Here is a 17633-nt window from a genome sequence, read left to right as displayed (position 1 = left end):
CAAGTCTACCCTCCAAGATTGATTGATACCCTTGAAAGTGGACAGCACACCCTTAAAAACGGCGCGTTATTTTTTCGGAATACTTGAAATCTCTCTCACTCTTCCAGACAGTAGATATGGTTCAGGACTTGAGACCTGCTACACATACATGTAGGTTTTTTTTATATATTTTTTAATGGATATACTTGAAAGTGGACGGCGCACCCTATAAAACGTGAGAGGACCCTTCATAGCTAAACGCTAAGCCTTTCACTTAACACCTTTATACCTCTGAACCATAAGCATATTCCTTGAAAAGGAATAGTTTGTAATGCACAACAAGTAAGATTCTTTTTCAAACGTTTAGGGGATTTTTTTTTGTATTATTATTTCAACCAAATAGGCTACGAGGTTGCAGTCATTCTTAGTCAAGTCAGTTTAAGAAAAGTCGTTTAAAATGTCCTCCATCTTGAGTCCCCGACATCTCAATTTGACGTAATAAATGCAATACAGACCGCAGGTTTCTGAATCATCGGGTTGAATTTAACTGCTGAAGACACAGTATTGCGGTCCTTTAACGATGAGTACATTTCTAAAATATTGTTTGTACGTTTCCGATAATTGTCCTAATGAGTCGAACAATTCGAGTGGACCCGATGCAGGCAAATAAAAAGCAACCCAATGACTACCCTTTTGATCACAATTTGTCCGTATTGACCACAAACGTTCTAGACCTGTCGCTCACATATGTATGCAAGTCGTCTGCACAGCAAATGGTCACGGGTAATCCGCTCAAAGTATCCTCTACGTCCTTACCGGTCATCGGGAGAGCAATGACGTTTTTCTTCACACACCCTTGTTGACTTTGGGCTTCCAATTCACGAATGTGAGCAAACACTACTCCGCAATCCCGAAATGCTATGAGATCTGCTTGTATCTCAGAATCTTCCGACGAAATAGGTGAGTTTTTTGTCTTGTCGGCAATGTCGTCTCCTGATGAGACCGATATATCGTTTTCAAAAGTATCGGTGAGATGGTCGTCCTCATCTTTCTGTCTTGTGTCGCGGAATCTTCTTTACCGATATGCAAGACCTCTTTGCGCAATGTGGAGGATTCCAGGGTTCCAGCTTTCAGGTCAACAAAAAGGTGCCCGAAAGGTTTCTTCGTTGCCTCTTTGAATTTCCGAATAAAGAAATCCGCTCGAGAAGGATACATCTGTCAGCCAAGAGTCTTTATTGGCTGTCGTTCAATTGGGTTTTAAAAGAGAACGAGATAATGACAGTTTCGTCTCTGGGTTAGGTCTTTGTCAAAGTCTAAGTTCTGATTAAAACGGCTACCAATAAATTTCTATTGTGACTCCCTTCCGTAAATAAATAATTTAGTCTAGGGTCTTTGGCCGATGTCGACATGAGGTCGTCTAAAATGACCATTTTCCGAATATTGTGATCGAAAAAGTCGTCACTCTAGAGATCGAAAGGAATTCCACGAATGAATCCAATGCGTGGAAGCACTGTTCGTTGTATTTCCTCGCAAAGAGGTTGCCACCTTTTATACAACTAAATTATCTTTTCTGGACTAGGACTACACAACCTTTTAATTTGTCGAAGAATATTTGTCATGAAATGAGTTTTCCGCAGGATGTTGAACCGGACACGATCATGATGAAAGGGTGTCTAAACACGAAAGCTTCCTGCTGCTGCTGGTGGTCTAGATTTTGGTGGTATACTTGCTCAGTGGAAGAATGCCTACTTCTCATATGTCTTCGAAGATCGTGCGGCCACACATACACGCTACGAAAAAGATTGCAATTGTACATATTCATTTTTTTCAAAATCAGAGTGTGCAGTTTTCTCCTATAGATTTTTTACTTCATTTCCTTCGAAATACGTGGTCATCTTTTAGACGACATATTTGCAGACTATCGTCTCTCAAAACAAATTCGACGTGATACAATTCGTTCCTGTTTACTGGGAAATAGATTGGTTTATCAAACGTGACGTTCGTTATATCATAATTCAATAGACCTATCCACTTGAGAATAGAGAGAAACGTTTCCCTAACATACGACTGGTCCACGAAATAAAAACAGAGGTAAATGCGTCTCATTGAGGCCTCTAATTCTGATATGAACGACAACTCCAATAATGCACAACCCACGATCCATCCAAAGTATACCGTTTTGGAAGGCACACTTTGAAATTGTCACCTACGTTATTTTCAAACGCTGAAAGCGAGTCTTCGCTATTAATAAATAAGTTAAACTCGTCCATTGTGTTCATTGCAGTTTAACCAATAGTTTACTCTTATAGCTTTATTATACATATAGTTCACCTCAAAACCAGAGGCGGATCCAGACTAAATGAAAAGTGCCAGGCCTGCTGCATTTTTTGAATTTGTAAGGGGGCCCGGACCAAATTTTGTCCAAATATTTCAGTGATTTTTAAAAAATTCTTAGAGAGGGGCGGGTGGCCCCACTCCCCCCTTTGGATCCGCCTATGAAAACCGCATTTAAGAAATAATCGTAAATGGTGTTGTGCATGAATATATTAGTACAGGTTCCAGTAGACGAATTTATCTCCTGTACGGAAATAGTTGTTATAACTCAATTATAGTAGACGTCAATTACACTTTTATCGTTTCTGTATAAAGTTAATGTCTCATGAGTGAATCTTCCTTTAATATCTCTGTTCCTTAAGCATTTAGGTATTTCTCATTTTGTCGGAATCATATGTTGATTATATAAGCATGTGTTGACTTTTAAAGAATAAGTCCTTTATTTATAGGAGAAAAGGTAGTTTTAACTTTATAAAGACATAAAACTTATTTTGATTGGACCGTATGATATATATTATTATTGTTTATTTCTTACCAAGTGCCGCCTACATACCAAGCCGCCTGTATCGTCTTATTCAAACCGGTACAAACCGGCTCTCGTTTCTCTCACGTGCACGTATAAAAAATGGAGGATTAAATTTAAAAAAAAGAGAAAAATGTTACTAATATATTTATAATAATAATTTGAATTGTTAAATGTTTTTTTTTTGGTTTTTGTCATAAATATTGTTACCTATATATGCATTAATATAAGTAATACGTATTGTAAATGTTGTATGGTCCCTGTGAGCACTATATGAGGGTATGAATTATTTTTTCGCTCATTATTCTTTATCTTTAAAAACAGTGGCTATCCTGTAATTACTTGTTTACTGTTATCCCCCCCTTCCTTATTCTCTTCTTTATGTTTTTTGCCCATTATTCTCTATTCTGTAAACGCCATCCACTACCTCCTATATAAATATAGCATTTTTGAAGATAAAAATCAATTACGACCGCGGACTTGTCAAATGTATATGTTAAATGAGATTCACGACTAGTTTTATTGTCTCTTGAATATAAAAAAATCAGAACAAATAATTAATATAAAGTGTGTACAGTGACAGCACCAGGTGCATGGGGATACACATATAATTAAAAATCCCTATTGATATGGCTTCTTGGTTATTATTATTACTAATAGGTATCTTTATCTTGATTATTAAAAATGTGTTATACTAAAATAGAGAAACTTATCAGTAGAGTGCTATGCGTGTCATCATTCCAACTATTCGGATTAACCTACTCAGTTGTTTACTTTTTTTCGTTGTTTGTTTTGGTTTGTAAAAACTTTAATGATATAAATAATCAATTTAGGATACAAAGTAATGTATGAAAATAGGCGACATGTTATTCTGGAATGATTTTTCATTTTAGTATATTCATTTAGATTTTTATTCAAATCATTTCGTTTTGCAATATTTTGTTTTGTTTAGATTTAACCTACTTTCCATTTCATTTATCAAATTTGTTCATTCATTCGTTTATTTTATTTTACATATTTGTTTTTATTTTAATTGTGCGATTACTATTCCATGACTAATAGAGCTCATGAGTTTTATTGAATGAAAGTTTTTTAAATTTTAAATTAAATTTCCCCACCCCCTGTCAGTTTATTCGCGTCAATTGTTTAAAAAATGCTTATGTACGTAAATTATGACCAGATAAAATATTGTACATCTGCATACATGTAATCGAAAAAAAGTTTATGATGACATTTCATTTTTAATCACCAGATGTGCTTTATCCTTTTAACTAATTATTTGGGGTTTAATTTTAATTCTGTATATGACCATATAACACGTATCAGTAAAGTGGTTCAAAGAAGTCGGAAAGCAATAATGTGGAATGTTTACGATTGTTTACAAATTATTGAAGAGATAAACAAACAGACTCTTCTCATTGCTTATTTAAGTTAACTGGTGTTTATATGTCAGCATGATTAATAATATATGTTTTTCATAAACCTGAACTGGTATTAATAATTTTCCAGGTGTCTTGATTTTGTTTACTTAAATTCCTTGAAGTAGCATTCGTAATGCTTTTAACATATTCTCAACATAAATTCGGTTTAGAACAATTACGTCACGCCTTCTGTGTTTTACTGGAACCTTTCAGCGGGTGATATATAACTCCGTCTATATTTCAAAATGTTGATGTTTTCGAAGCTAAAGTTGCCCATTTCCAAAATGCAGTTGTACATTGCTAGACGTCGCATTTTCAATTGCCATATTGAAGTCCTACCTAAACTGTTTCCATACAAGGCTTTGTTCTGGGACAAAGACACTAAGAAGATGTGACTTAAGCGAGCGAAGGAAGAGGTGATGTGCATGGAAACCAGTCATGGAGTTTTATGTATTTAGGAAACTGCGTCTCTTTGTACATTTTCGAGGGTAGAATGGTCCAACAATAAGGTATGGTGTCACTATTGGCGTCAGATGTCCAACTGTGAGGGTGGAATGGTCCAACAATAAGGTATGGCGTCACTATTCGCGTCTACCTTGGAGAGTAGATTTATCCAACAATAGGGTATGACGTCATTATTGGCGTCCGCCTTGGAGGGTAGACTGGTACAACAATAAGGTTTGGCGTCCGCGTCCCGTGTACACTTTCGAAGGTCGAATGGTCCAACAATAAGGTATGGCGTCCGCGTCCTGTGTCCAGGTTTAAAGGGTTCAACTGGTTATATATAACTACTTAAATGATAGTATATGTGTCGATTAATTTATAATAGGAAGTGGATGTACTACTGATGGGTATCGTAGTTCGTATGTTTTCGTTGATATTGTAAATCAATATTATTATCCTCTCACTTACTGAGTTGAGTACCAAGTCAACTTTAGCTTGTTCCGTTGATTGATATCGTTTGATTTTGTCAGTTTTTATGGACCTCCCCTTTTGAATTTTCCTTGGAGTTCGGTATTATTGTTATACTTTCATACTGCATTTGCCATTCATCCGTCTTTGCATACTCTGCTATTGTATTATTGAATGATACGATATTTGGTCTTGAACTTAACATTGGTGATATGGTCCGTTTTAACCAAGGTCTGTTTGGCGACAAATTGGATTTTTATAATACTCATTCAAAAAGTAAAATCACAAGAATACTGAACTCCGAGGAAAATTCAAAAAGGAAAGTCCCTTATCAAATGGCAAAATCAAAAGCTCAAACACATCAAACGAATGGATAACAACTGTCATATTCCTGACTTGGTACAGGCATTTTCTTATGTAGAAAATGGTGGATTAAACTTGGTTTTAAAGCTAGCTAAACCTCCCACTCGTATGACATTGAGTTGTTGATCAAGAATAAAACATAATTTGATATTTGATTATGATTTTGCTTTTATGTGTACTTGTATTCTATTTTCTGATCTGTAGAACAGTTACTTTGTTTTTTAAGATACTTAGAATCTTTATGAAAGATCTATTGAATTTGATTATGAAGAAAAAAGTGAAATCACAAAAATACCGAACTTGTAGGAAAATTCAAAATGGACAGACCCTAATAAAATGGCAAAATCAAAAGCGCAAACACATCAAACCAATTTTATACCATGTAACGGGATTTCAGATCAATCAGACAGTCACTTTGATTTTGATAAAAACTGAGCTCGGACTTTGTTTGTTTAATGTCTATCAATCCTTGTTCTTTTGATAAAAGATAATTTCAGTCATATGACGAGACTTTGCACAAATAGAATGTTGCGGGGTTAAAGCGCTCAATCCTACCCTAATATAGGACCGTTGTGTAACAACACAACATTATCAGTCGGAAAGCGTTTATGACAAATGTGACTATATTGAGAGAAAACACAATTTAATATCTGACTATTTTCACTATTTCTTTGATTTAATAATAATAATATTATAAAGTGATGATAAGACTAACAAATAACAAAACGATAAATAGAAAATGTTTATTTTTACACCTTTTAGATATTGGTTCCCGACTACTGACAATCGCTTCCCGGCCCTTCATTTCCGAGTTACCTTATCCATGTCAAACACCTCTAAGTTCATAATCAACGCATACTTACTTTTCAAGGCCCTAAATAATGTCCATTTAATTCGAATATGAAAGTCATATTGATATCTTTGACAACAAAAATAGTTCCTCGAAGATGTGTGATTATTCTGACGTCTACACATTGGGATAGTGCATAACTTGTTGGAAAGGCCAAAGATTTGAAAAATCCGGGTGCGGGATTTTCTCGTTGTGTTGAAGACCAATTGTTGGTCTTGTGCTGTTTTATGCTCTTTGGTCGAGTTGTCGTCTCTTTGACACATTCCCCATTTTCATTCTAAATTTTATTAGAATGAAAATGGGGAATGTGTCAAAGAGACGACAACTCGACCAAAGAGCATAAAACAGCACAAGACCAACAATTGGTCTTCAACACAACGAGAAAATCCCGCACCCGGAGGCGGTCTTCAGCTGGCCCCTAAACAAAAATATGTACTAGTTCAGTGAAAATGGACGTCACACTATACTCCGAAATTCATAGATGAACTAAAATTAAAAAACATACAAAGTTGAAGAGCATTAAAAACCTGAAATGTCAAGAAATTTGACTTCTCAAAACTTGGAAAAAGATCAGGGTTAAGTATGTGTAGATAATACCTTAATTTAAGATTTTTCCTTTGTTTTATACCAATAAAATGAATGTCATGACAGATTTTCTTGCTCCTGTGCAGATGTATCGAACAAGTGACTGAGTGGTCTATGCTGTTCAACTATTGTGTCACTGACTTGTCAACAAAGATATTGTGAGTTCGAATCCCGCACAAGGCAAGTACGTTCGACTCGAATCTTAACTGACTCGGATTGTCAGTTTTCCCTGCCCTGACCTACACAAAATAACCAATGGTGCAGAAAATGGCGTTACACACCATTCAGTCAATCAGTTAAGCAATAAAATATGTACCAAAATATAATTATGAAATCTATATTTGTAACATCATTTAGTAACTATATAGTATCACCTTATTATTAACCTTTATTTTCAATTTAAATATTTATCTATGTTCTATTACAGTCAGAACCAAATTATGTTATGCTGTTTTAAGCATTGTTGTTGGAGGGATTGTCATACTTATGGCCGGTGAGTTAACTTCTAGATGCTTTTGATTTCTCAAAATTAGAATACATTGTTATTATCAGAAAATTACTTTTATCTGACTAAAAGATAAAGAATGGGTGTGCATTTGTTTTATGATATATCATCAGTCTTAATATTTGCATAACAACATTTGTTTTTTAATTTGTAGGTATATTTGTTAAATCGTCAAAATGGAATCTTAATACTCTTACTGGTAACGTTAAACTAGTAATAGCAATCGATATTGGGACTACTTCATCTGTATATGCATACAGTATGTCATCTGACCTTTGTGGTGTACACTTAAATAAACTATGGGATTCTGGAGACCGAGGATTATGTTCTTCCAAAACACCAACATGTATCTTATTAAGTAAAACATTTGAACCTATTTATATTGGATATGATGCACAAAATGAATACAAATTGCTCATTGATGAAAACGAAGAAGACGATTACATATTTGTAGATAAATTTAAAATGGAACTATATGATGCAAAGGTAATCATATTAGCTCTAAATTGATATAACAGTAAATGTACATTTAATATTTGCAATGACATAGAATTTGCTTGTTTGTTCGATATAACTGAACAGAAATATTCGGATGATCTATATCAGGATGGCGTCCGGTAAACTTTTGAAGATATGACTTTACCATTTAAAACTCATTTGCAAAAGCTTCCTTATTAACAGTAATCCTTGAATATTGTATCAACATGGAGCTATATACTTTTTGATTGGTCTGTTGCTACCTTGAAGCCTTTTATTTGACTTCTTTGATAAACATTTAGCACAATAATATTTCTTTAAAATTTTTATTTAGTTTGAATTCAACAACATATATGCATATATAATTTGTACATATACTTGCAGAATATTTCTGACGAAATGAAAATAGACGACATAAAAGGGCATCCAGTGCCTGCCATACAAGTATTTTCAAGTATGTTCAGTTTGTTGAAGAAACGCATAGAATCGGAAATTAAGAATATTGATAGCAGATTGATTAATAATAATGTTCAGTGGGTGTTAACCATTCCAGCTGCATGGACTGATAGAGCTGAATTTTTCATACGTACATGCGCAGAAAAGGTAATGTTTTTTTTTTTAAATGTCAAATTAGATAATAATTCTATTCTTAATTGTATTAAGTAGTAGGGTCATATACGTAGTGTAGAAGTTATAGTTGTCAACGGCGACAAACCGGTCACAATACGAAGATAGTTAATCAAGGATTTTTCCTGTCTAATATACTGCACATTTTGTCATAATTTATATAGGTTACTATAAGATTTGTTATTTGCTTATTGTTGAACACTACAAGGTGACTTATAGTTGATCACATCTAGGTCGTTTGGTCTGTGGTCGATAGTTGTCCGAAAAAAACCAAAGTCGTCTAATGCCAACTTTGTTTAAAGTTTAAACCTTATTTTCTTAATACTTTTTGAATTAATCAACGGAAAACTTCAGAAAAGTTTTTTAAAATTCATGTCAATACCGAAGCATTGACTTTGGACTTATAATACCCCGAGGACTAACAGTCCAACAGCAGTGTTATCGACCCAGTGCTAGTAAATAAAAAAATACTCTTTATAATTTTTGTCCGTCCGTATCGCCTCTCTGGATTTACCTTCATCATGAACAAACAAAGCCAAACACTTGAAAATTAAGGATTTATAAGACCTGTAAACGTAAAGAGCTATATGACCATAAAGGGACTTGAAAAAAATCATCGAAGGTCAACTTTGTCTGACGGAGTTTGAACTTTAGTTTCATAATTTTTAAATTTATCAACGTAGAATTAAAGAAAAGTTTGGTAACTATCATGTCAGTACCGAAGCACTAACGTATAAGCTCCTGATACTCTCGGGAACTAACAGTCTAAACAGACTCTAAATTGAATATGACACTTATAATAATATTCTAGGGTAAATGAAAAAAATCAAACCATCGAATAACTTTTTTGAGTTTAAATAAAAAGATCTTTTTTTTTTTTTATCTTAGTTTATCTTTTTGAAGGCCATGATAACAAAACTTTATAATAATCCTTATTCTTTTGTAACGGTACTAGGGAGCTGATATAATATGATTTAATTCTAATTGATAAGATGACATCAAGCTGTGTACTGATATTAAACTGAACTTATATAGTAGAGAATATATATATTCCGTAGTTTTAAGATGAATTTTGATTGTTTCTTCTTTTTCTATTCTATGTATTACATATAATTCCAACAAAATATTGCCACAATGTACACAGATTATTTGTTAATTTTATTAAATGAATTATCTTCAGGCAGAAATCCATAATGACAACTTGATGATTGTGATAGAATCTGAATCTGCATCAGTCTATATGCATCATGTGTTTAAAGAGTTACCTAACAAATATCTGCTAATTGACTTAGGAGGTACGTACGTTTGAATGTAAATGTGTATGCAGTAACTGGTCGGAGGGTTTAAAGCCTAAAATTATTAACCAGTCCAACTATTCTAAACCTTTAGAAATTCGTGCAATATCAGATCTTAATTTAGTAAAATCTATGAAACATCAACTTGGTCGCCTGTAAATGAAATATGTACAAATAGACTTAAAGATCTATCAATCCAAAGTGGCCCAATAAAGCAATGTTTGTTGTTCTTGGATTTTGGTTAGATTGTCGCAATTGGTAATGTACTATAAAATAATTACTCGAAACCGAAACGTTTGTTAATTTTATACATAGGTGTCCTTAGCAACCTTTGTCAAAGCGTTATTGCACTCTTGTTTAAAATACTCTTTATCTTCGTCTTGAATTTTTATACTAGCTGTTTTGATTCCAGAACAAAGGTTGATTTCAATGCAGGGAAACTTTTTCTACCGTACTTTATTATTATCCTCGGTGACCTTTTTATGTACTTGTTTAAAATACAAACCTTGTGAAATAATCATACAGTGATTCAATAATAAAACGTTACACTTAAAACTCACGTATCAATAGACTACTCGGTGGTATTTAATTCGTAAGCTTAACTTCCAGGTAAACAAATTCTGGCCATGATAAGGGTTCACAAATACAAATCACAATCATTACAAAAAACTAGGGTCACCTTGTAACTTGGAAAAGTTAGATGTAATTCGATTCGAAACGTACCTGTAACACTCGTTTAAATAAACATTTGGATGTTCCCGTTATAAGTTTAAATAGAGGGTTTCGCTTCAAGGTAAACATGTTTTGGTGTCATTAAAAGGGTTCACAAACGATAAAAAATGAATTCATGCGTCAGATTATGTACCAATATCATCTGTTCAGAAACAACTTTGATGGACCCCTTATAAGTTTAAATTTTAAGCTTTGCATCCAGGGAAAACACGTTTTACTATTATTATAAGGGTTCACAAACTACGAACGACGTAATCTTTTGTATTATAAACATTTGTTTTAATTTGTACATCTGCTATCATCAGCTTTCAAACTTTTGTAGGAGGAACAGACGACATAACTGCCCATAGAGTTTCCAAAAAGGGCAAGTTACATGAAATTTGTAAACCATCTGGGAATTGTCATGGTGGGAAACATGTGGATAAACAACTATTTTCATGTTTGGAAGAAATCGTAGGAAAACAAGTTATACAAAATTTGAAAACAAAAGGCAACTTCCTTGAACTACTGAACGAATTTGAAAACATAAACTACTCAATATCTACATCAAATGCAAAGCACATTGCTTGCAAGTTTCCATTGCCTCTCTTAAATGAGCTTTGCAGAAAATACCGCGGAAAAGAATTTCAAGAAGTATTGAATTATTCAAAATATAAGACGAGTTTATTTCTTAAAAATGGCAAATTAAGGATTCACCGGGAGTTTATTATTGGTTTTATTTCAAACGTGGCTGCCCTTGTAGTAAAAGATATACAATTTGTTTTGAAAAAAGCTAAGCCTCATGACATTGACACATTTATTGTAGTTGGAGGGTTTTCGAATTCTAATGTCATTAGAGACACATTTGAAAATGCCTTTCCGACAGTTAGTATAATATATCCTGTTAGTGATGGTGATTTAGCAGTTGTCAAAGGAGCTGTTTTATATGGCCAAAATCCTAATTACATCAAACCATGTAAGAAAACAGCAAACCTCAAATGAGAGAGAGAGAGAGAGAGAGAGAGAGAGAGAGAGAGAGAGATTTTTGTATTTATAACCATGTCAATATATACGATTTGTTTTATAAAAGTCAAGTTCATATTAAATGAAATAACCTTTACTATATATTAAACGGTAATTCAGTGTATGAAACAAAATATTCCTAATTTGTCACTTATTCCAATTTATTGGCTTTCCCAAACGGATATTGATCTAGGTCAATGCTTATATCCAATGTTTATATATTCTACGACGTCAAATACATTCCACGTTAACAAGTATCGCCTAGAGATGGCTATAAATTCTTAATTTGATTGCGTGATTTTCCTTCTATGAACAAAATAGCAACTGAAAACCTTATTTTAACTCCAATCTGATTTCAAAATAAGGAAATGTGGTATGATTGTCAATGTGAAAACTATCCACCAGGTACCATATGACGTGTGTCGTAATTTCTGCTTCTTGCTATGTTTTGTCTATAGTTTTAAAGCCAGCAAATACGAATAAACTCATAAAACTTGTAACTACACGGGGGAATAAATAAATACGGCTGTCAATTTTGTTGTCTGCTCTCTCTCAGCATTGGTAGCGTGAATAAATAATCAATAGTAAAAATGATACGTTTATTAAACTTCAAGAACAGTCGATATATTTCCATACATGTACAATATTCTAACAGCAATATAAAATTAACATACGAGGCGGAGCTACTTAAATAACATTCTTTCTCTTGTATTTTTGTACGGACCAAACGGGATTATCTTAAATTCTACAATGACAATGTAAATAAATGCAAGGCATACAGCTTTCTGCGCTGCTTCTTACCTCTAAACTACGACCCTTACTCATAAGATAAACTGCGAGGCATACAGCTAAATGTGCTGCTTCTTACCGCTAGGAACCCCCGGGGGCCTTGCTGTAAGTCAAATGTAAACACAGCAAGGACTGACGAACGTGACGTTGCACTGGTATTTATTTGAAATTCCCGGAAGTAAATATTCTAAGCAGGAAGAAAAACATAACGTCCAACGCTGACATAAAATATAAGAGTCCTTCAAGCTTGACTCAAAATGACTATAATAATACACTTTAGAGACTAAACCAATCTTGACATATCAATTCTTTCAGCTAAGAACCCATAAATGTACACTTTTGGGCTCACGCTTATAATATTGACCCAGCGGTAACGTTCTGAACAATACACGACAAAGTTGCGCCATAAGACGTTATCGATACAGCTAATAACATAAAGTAAAACGTACGTTAATTACTCATTCAATATACTAAACACTAGAAATAACTTCTTATAAACTATACAAAATCTCTTTATACAATAGTAACCATATTTCTTTACTTGGGATAACCAGTGCACACATTTACAACAACGTGGATGAAAAGAACTAAAGGTTCAATACGGTCTTCAACAATTAGCAAACCCTTTAACGTATAGTGAGCTTTAAAAAGCCAACATGTAAAACAATTGAAACAAAAACCAACGGCCTGATTTATGCTTAAACAATAAACGTAAAACAAATTGAAAAGACAGCGAACAACGACAAAATCTGAATACAGGTTCCTCACTTGGGACATACGGACAAACTGTTAAAACTTGTTAATCCCTACTTGTATTCATCGACCGACACCACATTGGTAATTGCTCTGACTTAATCAATATGAAAGATGCATCGGTCTAATTGTCCAAATTGTAAAATGAAGTGACTGCGTATTTAGATTAGATTAACGACACCAATTTAACTACACCAGATGTGCATTTCAACAACTTATGTCTCTTCAGTGATGGTCAAGTACGAAACAATTAAATTTCCAAAACGTGATGCAAACGTTGAAGATCTAATAAAACAAAAATAGTTAAAAAAAAAAGCCAAATCCGTACAAGGAATACGATCTACTAGTATTCATTGAATAATCTGCTATTAATGTTATAAACATTTAGAAAATTTATGTTTGAACAATTCCCGCACAATGAACAATGAAAATATACACACGGGCTCTTTGCCGATATAAAGTAACGACGAACAATTATATATATACAAATATAATACAATCTAGCAGCCTGTCCAGATGGGACGGTCTGTCACTACAAGACAGTGTGGCTGGTACAGTCTGTCTCTACCAGACTGTTCGTGCTGGTACAGCCTGTCCTCCGAGTGGGACAGTCTGTCACTTCCAGACAGTGCGGGCTGGTACAACTGGTCATCCGAGTGGGACAGTCTGTCACTACCAGACAGTGCGGGCTGGTACAGTCTGTCCTCCGAGTGGGACAGTCTGCTCTGTCAATCTGATCAACTTGTACGTTTATTTTGTACCCAGTACAAAGTGTTCTCACAATATTATAGCTCTACTAGCATATAATAAACCGTACGTTCGGTTGACAGCTCACTGACAGCCAATTGACAGCCCCGAGTGGCGTTTCTCATTCACAAATATACCCGTGGTCAAATACATTATTTCCTTGATAGGGATGTTCTCTAAATGTTCCCCTAACGGAACATAGAGAATCCCTTACGAACTCCCCTATAACATTCGATCCGGCCACTAACTTTCCCGCCAAACGTCTAAATCTGTCTAACTCTTACTCAAGCGTTAAACATATATTGTTACAAATAAGATCCTTCTTATTTGTAACCATAACGACCAAGAAACATTACATTACCCACGCCTCAATCTACATGCGCCCCGCATGGTTTATTTACAGTTATAAAACAAAATTCATACACAAGCAGACATGTACATTCACTCAATTACATGTTCAGTCATCCAGGCTGGTCTTTTACTCTCGTGACGACCATTGTCCTGCTCTAATCTCACTAAGGCACACTTCCTTTTCATTGGGGTTTTTCTCCTAGTGCACTTTGCAAAGTTAAAAAAAGGTGAAATGAAATTATTTTAACTTATAGCAGGAAATTAATTTATATTCCTTAAAAAAATATGACTGTTAGGTAATTTTTTTTCTTAAAATATTATTGTTTGGACACCACTAAAAGAAGTTAATCATACAATTAATATTATTTGCACAATGATTTTATAATTAATGCAAAACGATAGATTTCAGTAATTTACGAGGGGTAAAAAGGGGGAGGGTAGGCCTTTCACAAATTTGACTACGTTTATGGTTATGATGATTATCATGATAAATGTAGGGTAACCTTATACTTTCAATGTAATTATGGTGTAAATGTATTTTATAATTTGTATAAATACATACAAGTATTATCTATACTACATATGCCTATAAAGAAAACAACACAAACGCAAATATCAATGTGTCGACAGCCCGCCGTATTTGATGGACGCCGGATGTAATTTTATAATAACAAATACAATATTGTTTCTATTAAACAACAAATAACAAACATGTTGTAATTCAATGCTTCTATACATTATAAATGAACTTTCTCTCTTAAATCTTTCCAAAATATTTCCCTCACGGATAGTCGAGGCCGTCCAGGAAAAACCATATTTTGTTAAGTGGAAACCTGTATCCGACGACAATGCACAAGCCTATCTCAGGAAAAAGGTAGTCGGACCTCACCTTCTATAACGTGAGAGATGACAAAAAGTCTTGAAATGAATACATATATACATATATATATATACCCCTTCCTATACGCAAATTAGAAAGTGTCTCTATTGACCTTTTCGTTTTTCATGACATCAACTGCTCATATGACCCCTTCCTATAGGCATAATATCAAGTGTCTCTATTGACACTTTCTTTAATCAATAAAACATCTCCTGCTGATATGACCACTTCCTAAAGGCACCATAGAATGTGTCTCTATATACCCTTTCTTTACTTATGCCATCACCTGCTGATATGACCCCTTCCTATAGGCATAATAAAAAGTGTCTCTATTGACCTTTTCGTTATTCATGACATCACCTGCTGATATGACCCCTTCCTATAGGCATAATAGAAAGTGTCTCCATTGACCCTTTCTTTACTCAATAAAACATCTCCTGCTGATATGACCCGTTCCTAAAGGCACCATAGAAAGTGTTTTTATATACCCTTTCTTAACTTATGCCATCACCTGCTGATATGACCCCTTCCTATAGGCATAATAAAAAGTGTCTCTATTGACCTTTTCGTTATTCATGACATCACCTGCTGATATGACCCCTTCCTATAGGCACCATAGAAAGTGTCTCTATTGACCCTTTCTTTACTTATAACAAAACCTGTTGATATGAATCCTTCCTATAGGCACCAAAGAAAGTGTCTCCATTGACCCTTTCTTTACTTATGAAATCACCTGCTGATATGACCCCTTCCTATAGGCACCATAGAAAGTGTCTCTATTTACCATTTCTTTACTCAATAAAACATCACCTGCTGATATGACCCCTTCCTATATGCATAATAGAAAGTGTCTCTATTGACCCTTTCTTTACTCAATTAAACATCTCCTGCTGATATGACCTCTTCCTAAAGGCACCATAGAAAGTGTCTTTATATACCCTTTCTTTACTTATGCCATCACCTGTTGATAAGACCCCTTCCTATAGGCACCATAGAAAGTGTCTCTATTTACCATTTCTTTACTCAATAAAACATCACCTGCTGATATGACCCCTTCCTATAGGCACCTTAGAAAATGTCTCTATTGACCCTTTCTTTACTTATGCCATCACCTGCTGATATGACCCCTTCCTATAGGCATAATAGAAAGTGTCTCTATTGACCTTTTCGTTATTCATGCCATCACCTGATGATATGACCCCTTCCTATAGGCACCATAAAAATGTCTCTATTCACCCTTTCTTTACTTAAAACATCACCTGCTGATATGACCCCTTCCTAAAGGCACCAAAGAAAGTTTCTCTATTGACCTTTTCTTTATCTATGACATCACCAGGTGATATGACCCCTCCTATAGGCACTATAGAAAGTGTCTCTCTTGATCCTTTCTTTACTTATGACATCACTTACTGATAAGACCCCTTCCTATAGACACCATAGAAAGTGTCTCTATTGACCCTTTATTACTTATGAGACTCCTGCTGATATGACCCCTTTCTATAGACATAACAGGAAGTGTCTCTATTGACCCTTTCTTTACTTATAATATCACCTGCTGATATGACCCCTTCCTAAGGGCACAATAGAAAGGGGTCTCTATTGAATTTTTCGTTATTCATGACATCATCTGCTGATATGACCCCTTCCAATAGGCACCATAGAAAGTGTCTCTATTGCCTTTTTTTTTAATTATGACATTACCTGCTGATAAAACCCCTTCCTTTAGCGCCGATAGAAAGTGTCTGTATTAACCTTTTCGTTATTTATGACAAAACATGCTGATATGATCCCTTCCTATAGGAACCATAAAAGGTGTCTCTATTGACCCTTTCGTTACTCAATAAAACATCACGTGCTGATATGACACCTTCCTATAGACACATAGGAAAGTGTTTCTATTGACCCTTTCTTTACTTATGACAACACCTGCTGATTTGAACCCTTTCTATAGGCATAATAGAAAGTGTCTCTATTAACCTTTTCGTGAATTATGACATTACCTGCTGATAAGACCCCTTCCTTTAGCGCTGATAGAAAGTGTCTGTATTAACCTTTTCGTTATTTATGACAAAACGTGCTGATATGATCCCTTCCTATAGGAACCATAAAAGGTGTCTCTATTGACCATTTCTTTACTCAATAAAACATCACGTGCTGATATGACACCTTCCTATAGACACATAGGAAAGTGTTTCTATTGACCTTTTCTTTACTTATGACAACACCTGCTGATTTGAACCCTTTCTATAGGCATAATAGAAAGTGTCTCTATTAACCTTTTCGTGAATTATGACATCACCTGCTGATATGACCCCTTCCTATAGCACCAAAGAAAGTGTTCTATTGACCCTTTCATTACTTATCCCATCACCTGCTGATATGACCCTTCCTGTAGGCACCATAGAAAGTGTCTCTATTGATTCTTTCTTTACTTATCACATCACTTGCTGATATGACCCCTTCCTGTAAGTACCATAGAAAGTGTCTATATTGACCCTTTATTTCTTA

General features: G+C 34.6%; 1 protein-coding gene across 1 annotated transcript; it reads left to right on the top strand.

The window, feature by feature from the left end:
- The first annotated feature begins 7395 nt into the window (after positions 1-7395).
- On the top strand, positions 7396-11702 carry LOC127732807 (heat shock 70 kDa protein 12A-like). The gene is made up of 5 exons (XM_052241977.1): positions 7396-7460; positions 7627-7958; positions 8334-8552; positions 9757-9871; positions 10926-11702. Exons 1-5 carry the CDS (start codon positions 7454-7456, stop codon positions 11582-11584), a joined length of 1332 nt encoding a protein of 443 aa, XP_052097937.1. The 5' UTR covers positions 7396-7453; the 3' UTR covers positions 11585-11702.
- The last annotated feature ends 5931 nt before the right edge of the window (positions 11703-17633 follow it).

This window comes from Mytilus californianus, unplaced genomic scaffold (assembly GCF_021869535.1).
Source record: "Mytilus californianus isolate M0D057914Y unplaced genomic scaffold, xbMytCali1.0.p SCAF_28, whole genome shotgun sequence".
NCBI classification, from domain to species: domain Eukaryota; kingdom Metazoa; phylum Mollusca; class Bivalvia; order Mytilida; family Mytilidae; genus Mytilus; species Mytilus californianus.
This window is presented reverse-complemented; position numbering and strand designations above follow the sequence as displayed.

Coding starts and splice junctions, on each gene's coding strand:
- LOC127732807 (XM_052241977.1), top strand. Junction 8,553..9,756: donor TACGTACATGCGCAGAAAAG/GTAATGTTTTTT, acceptor AATTATCTTCAG/GCAGAAATCCATAATGACAA. Junction 9,872..10,925: donor TCTGCTAATTGACTTAGGAG/GTACGTACGTTT, acceptor AAACTTTTGTAG/GAGGAACAGACGACATAACT.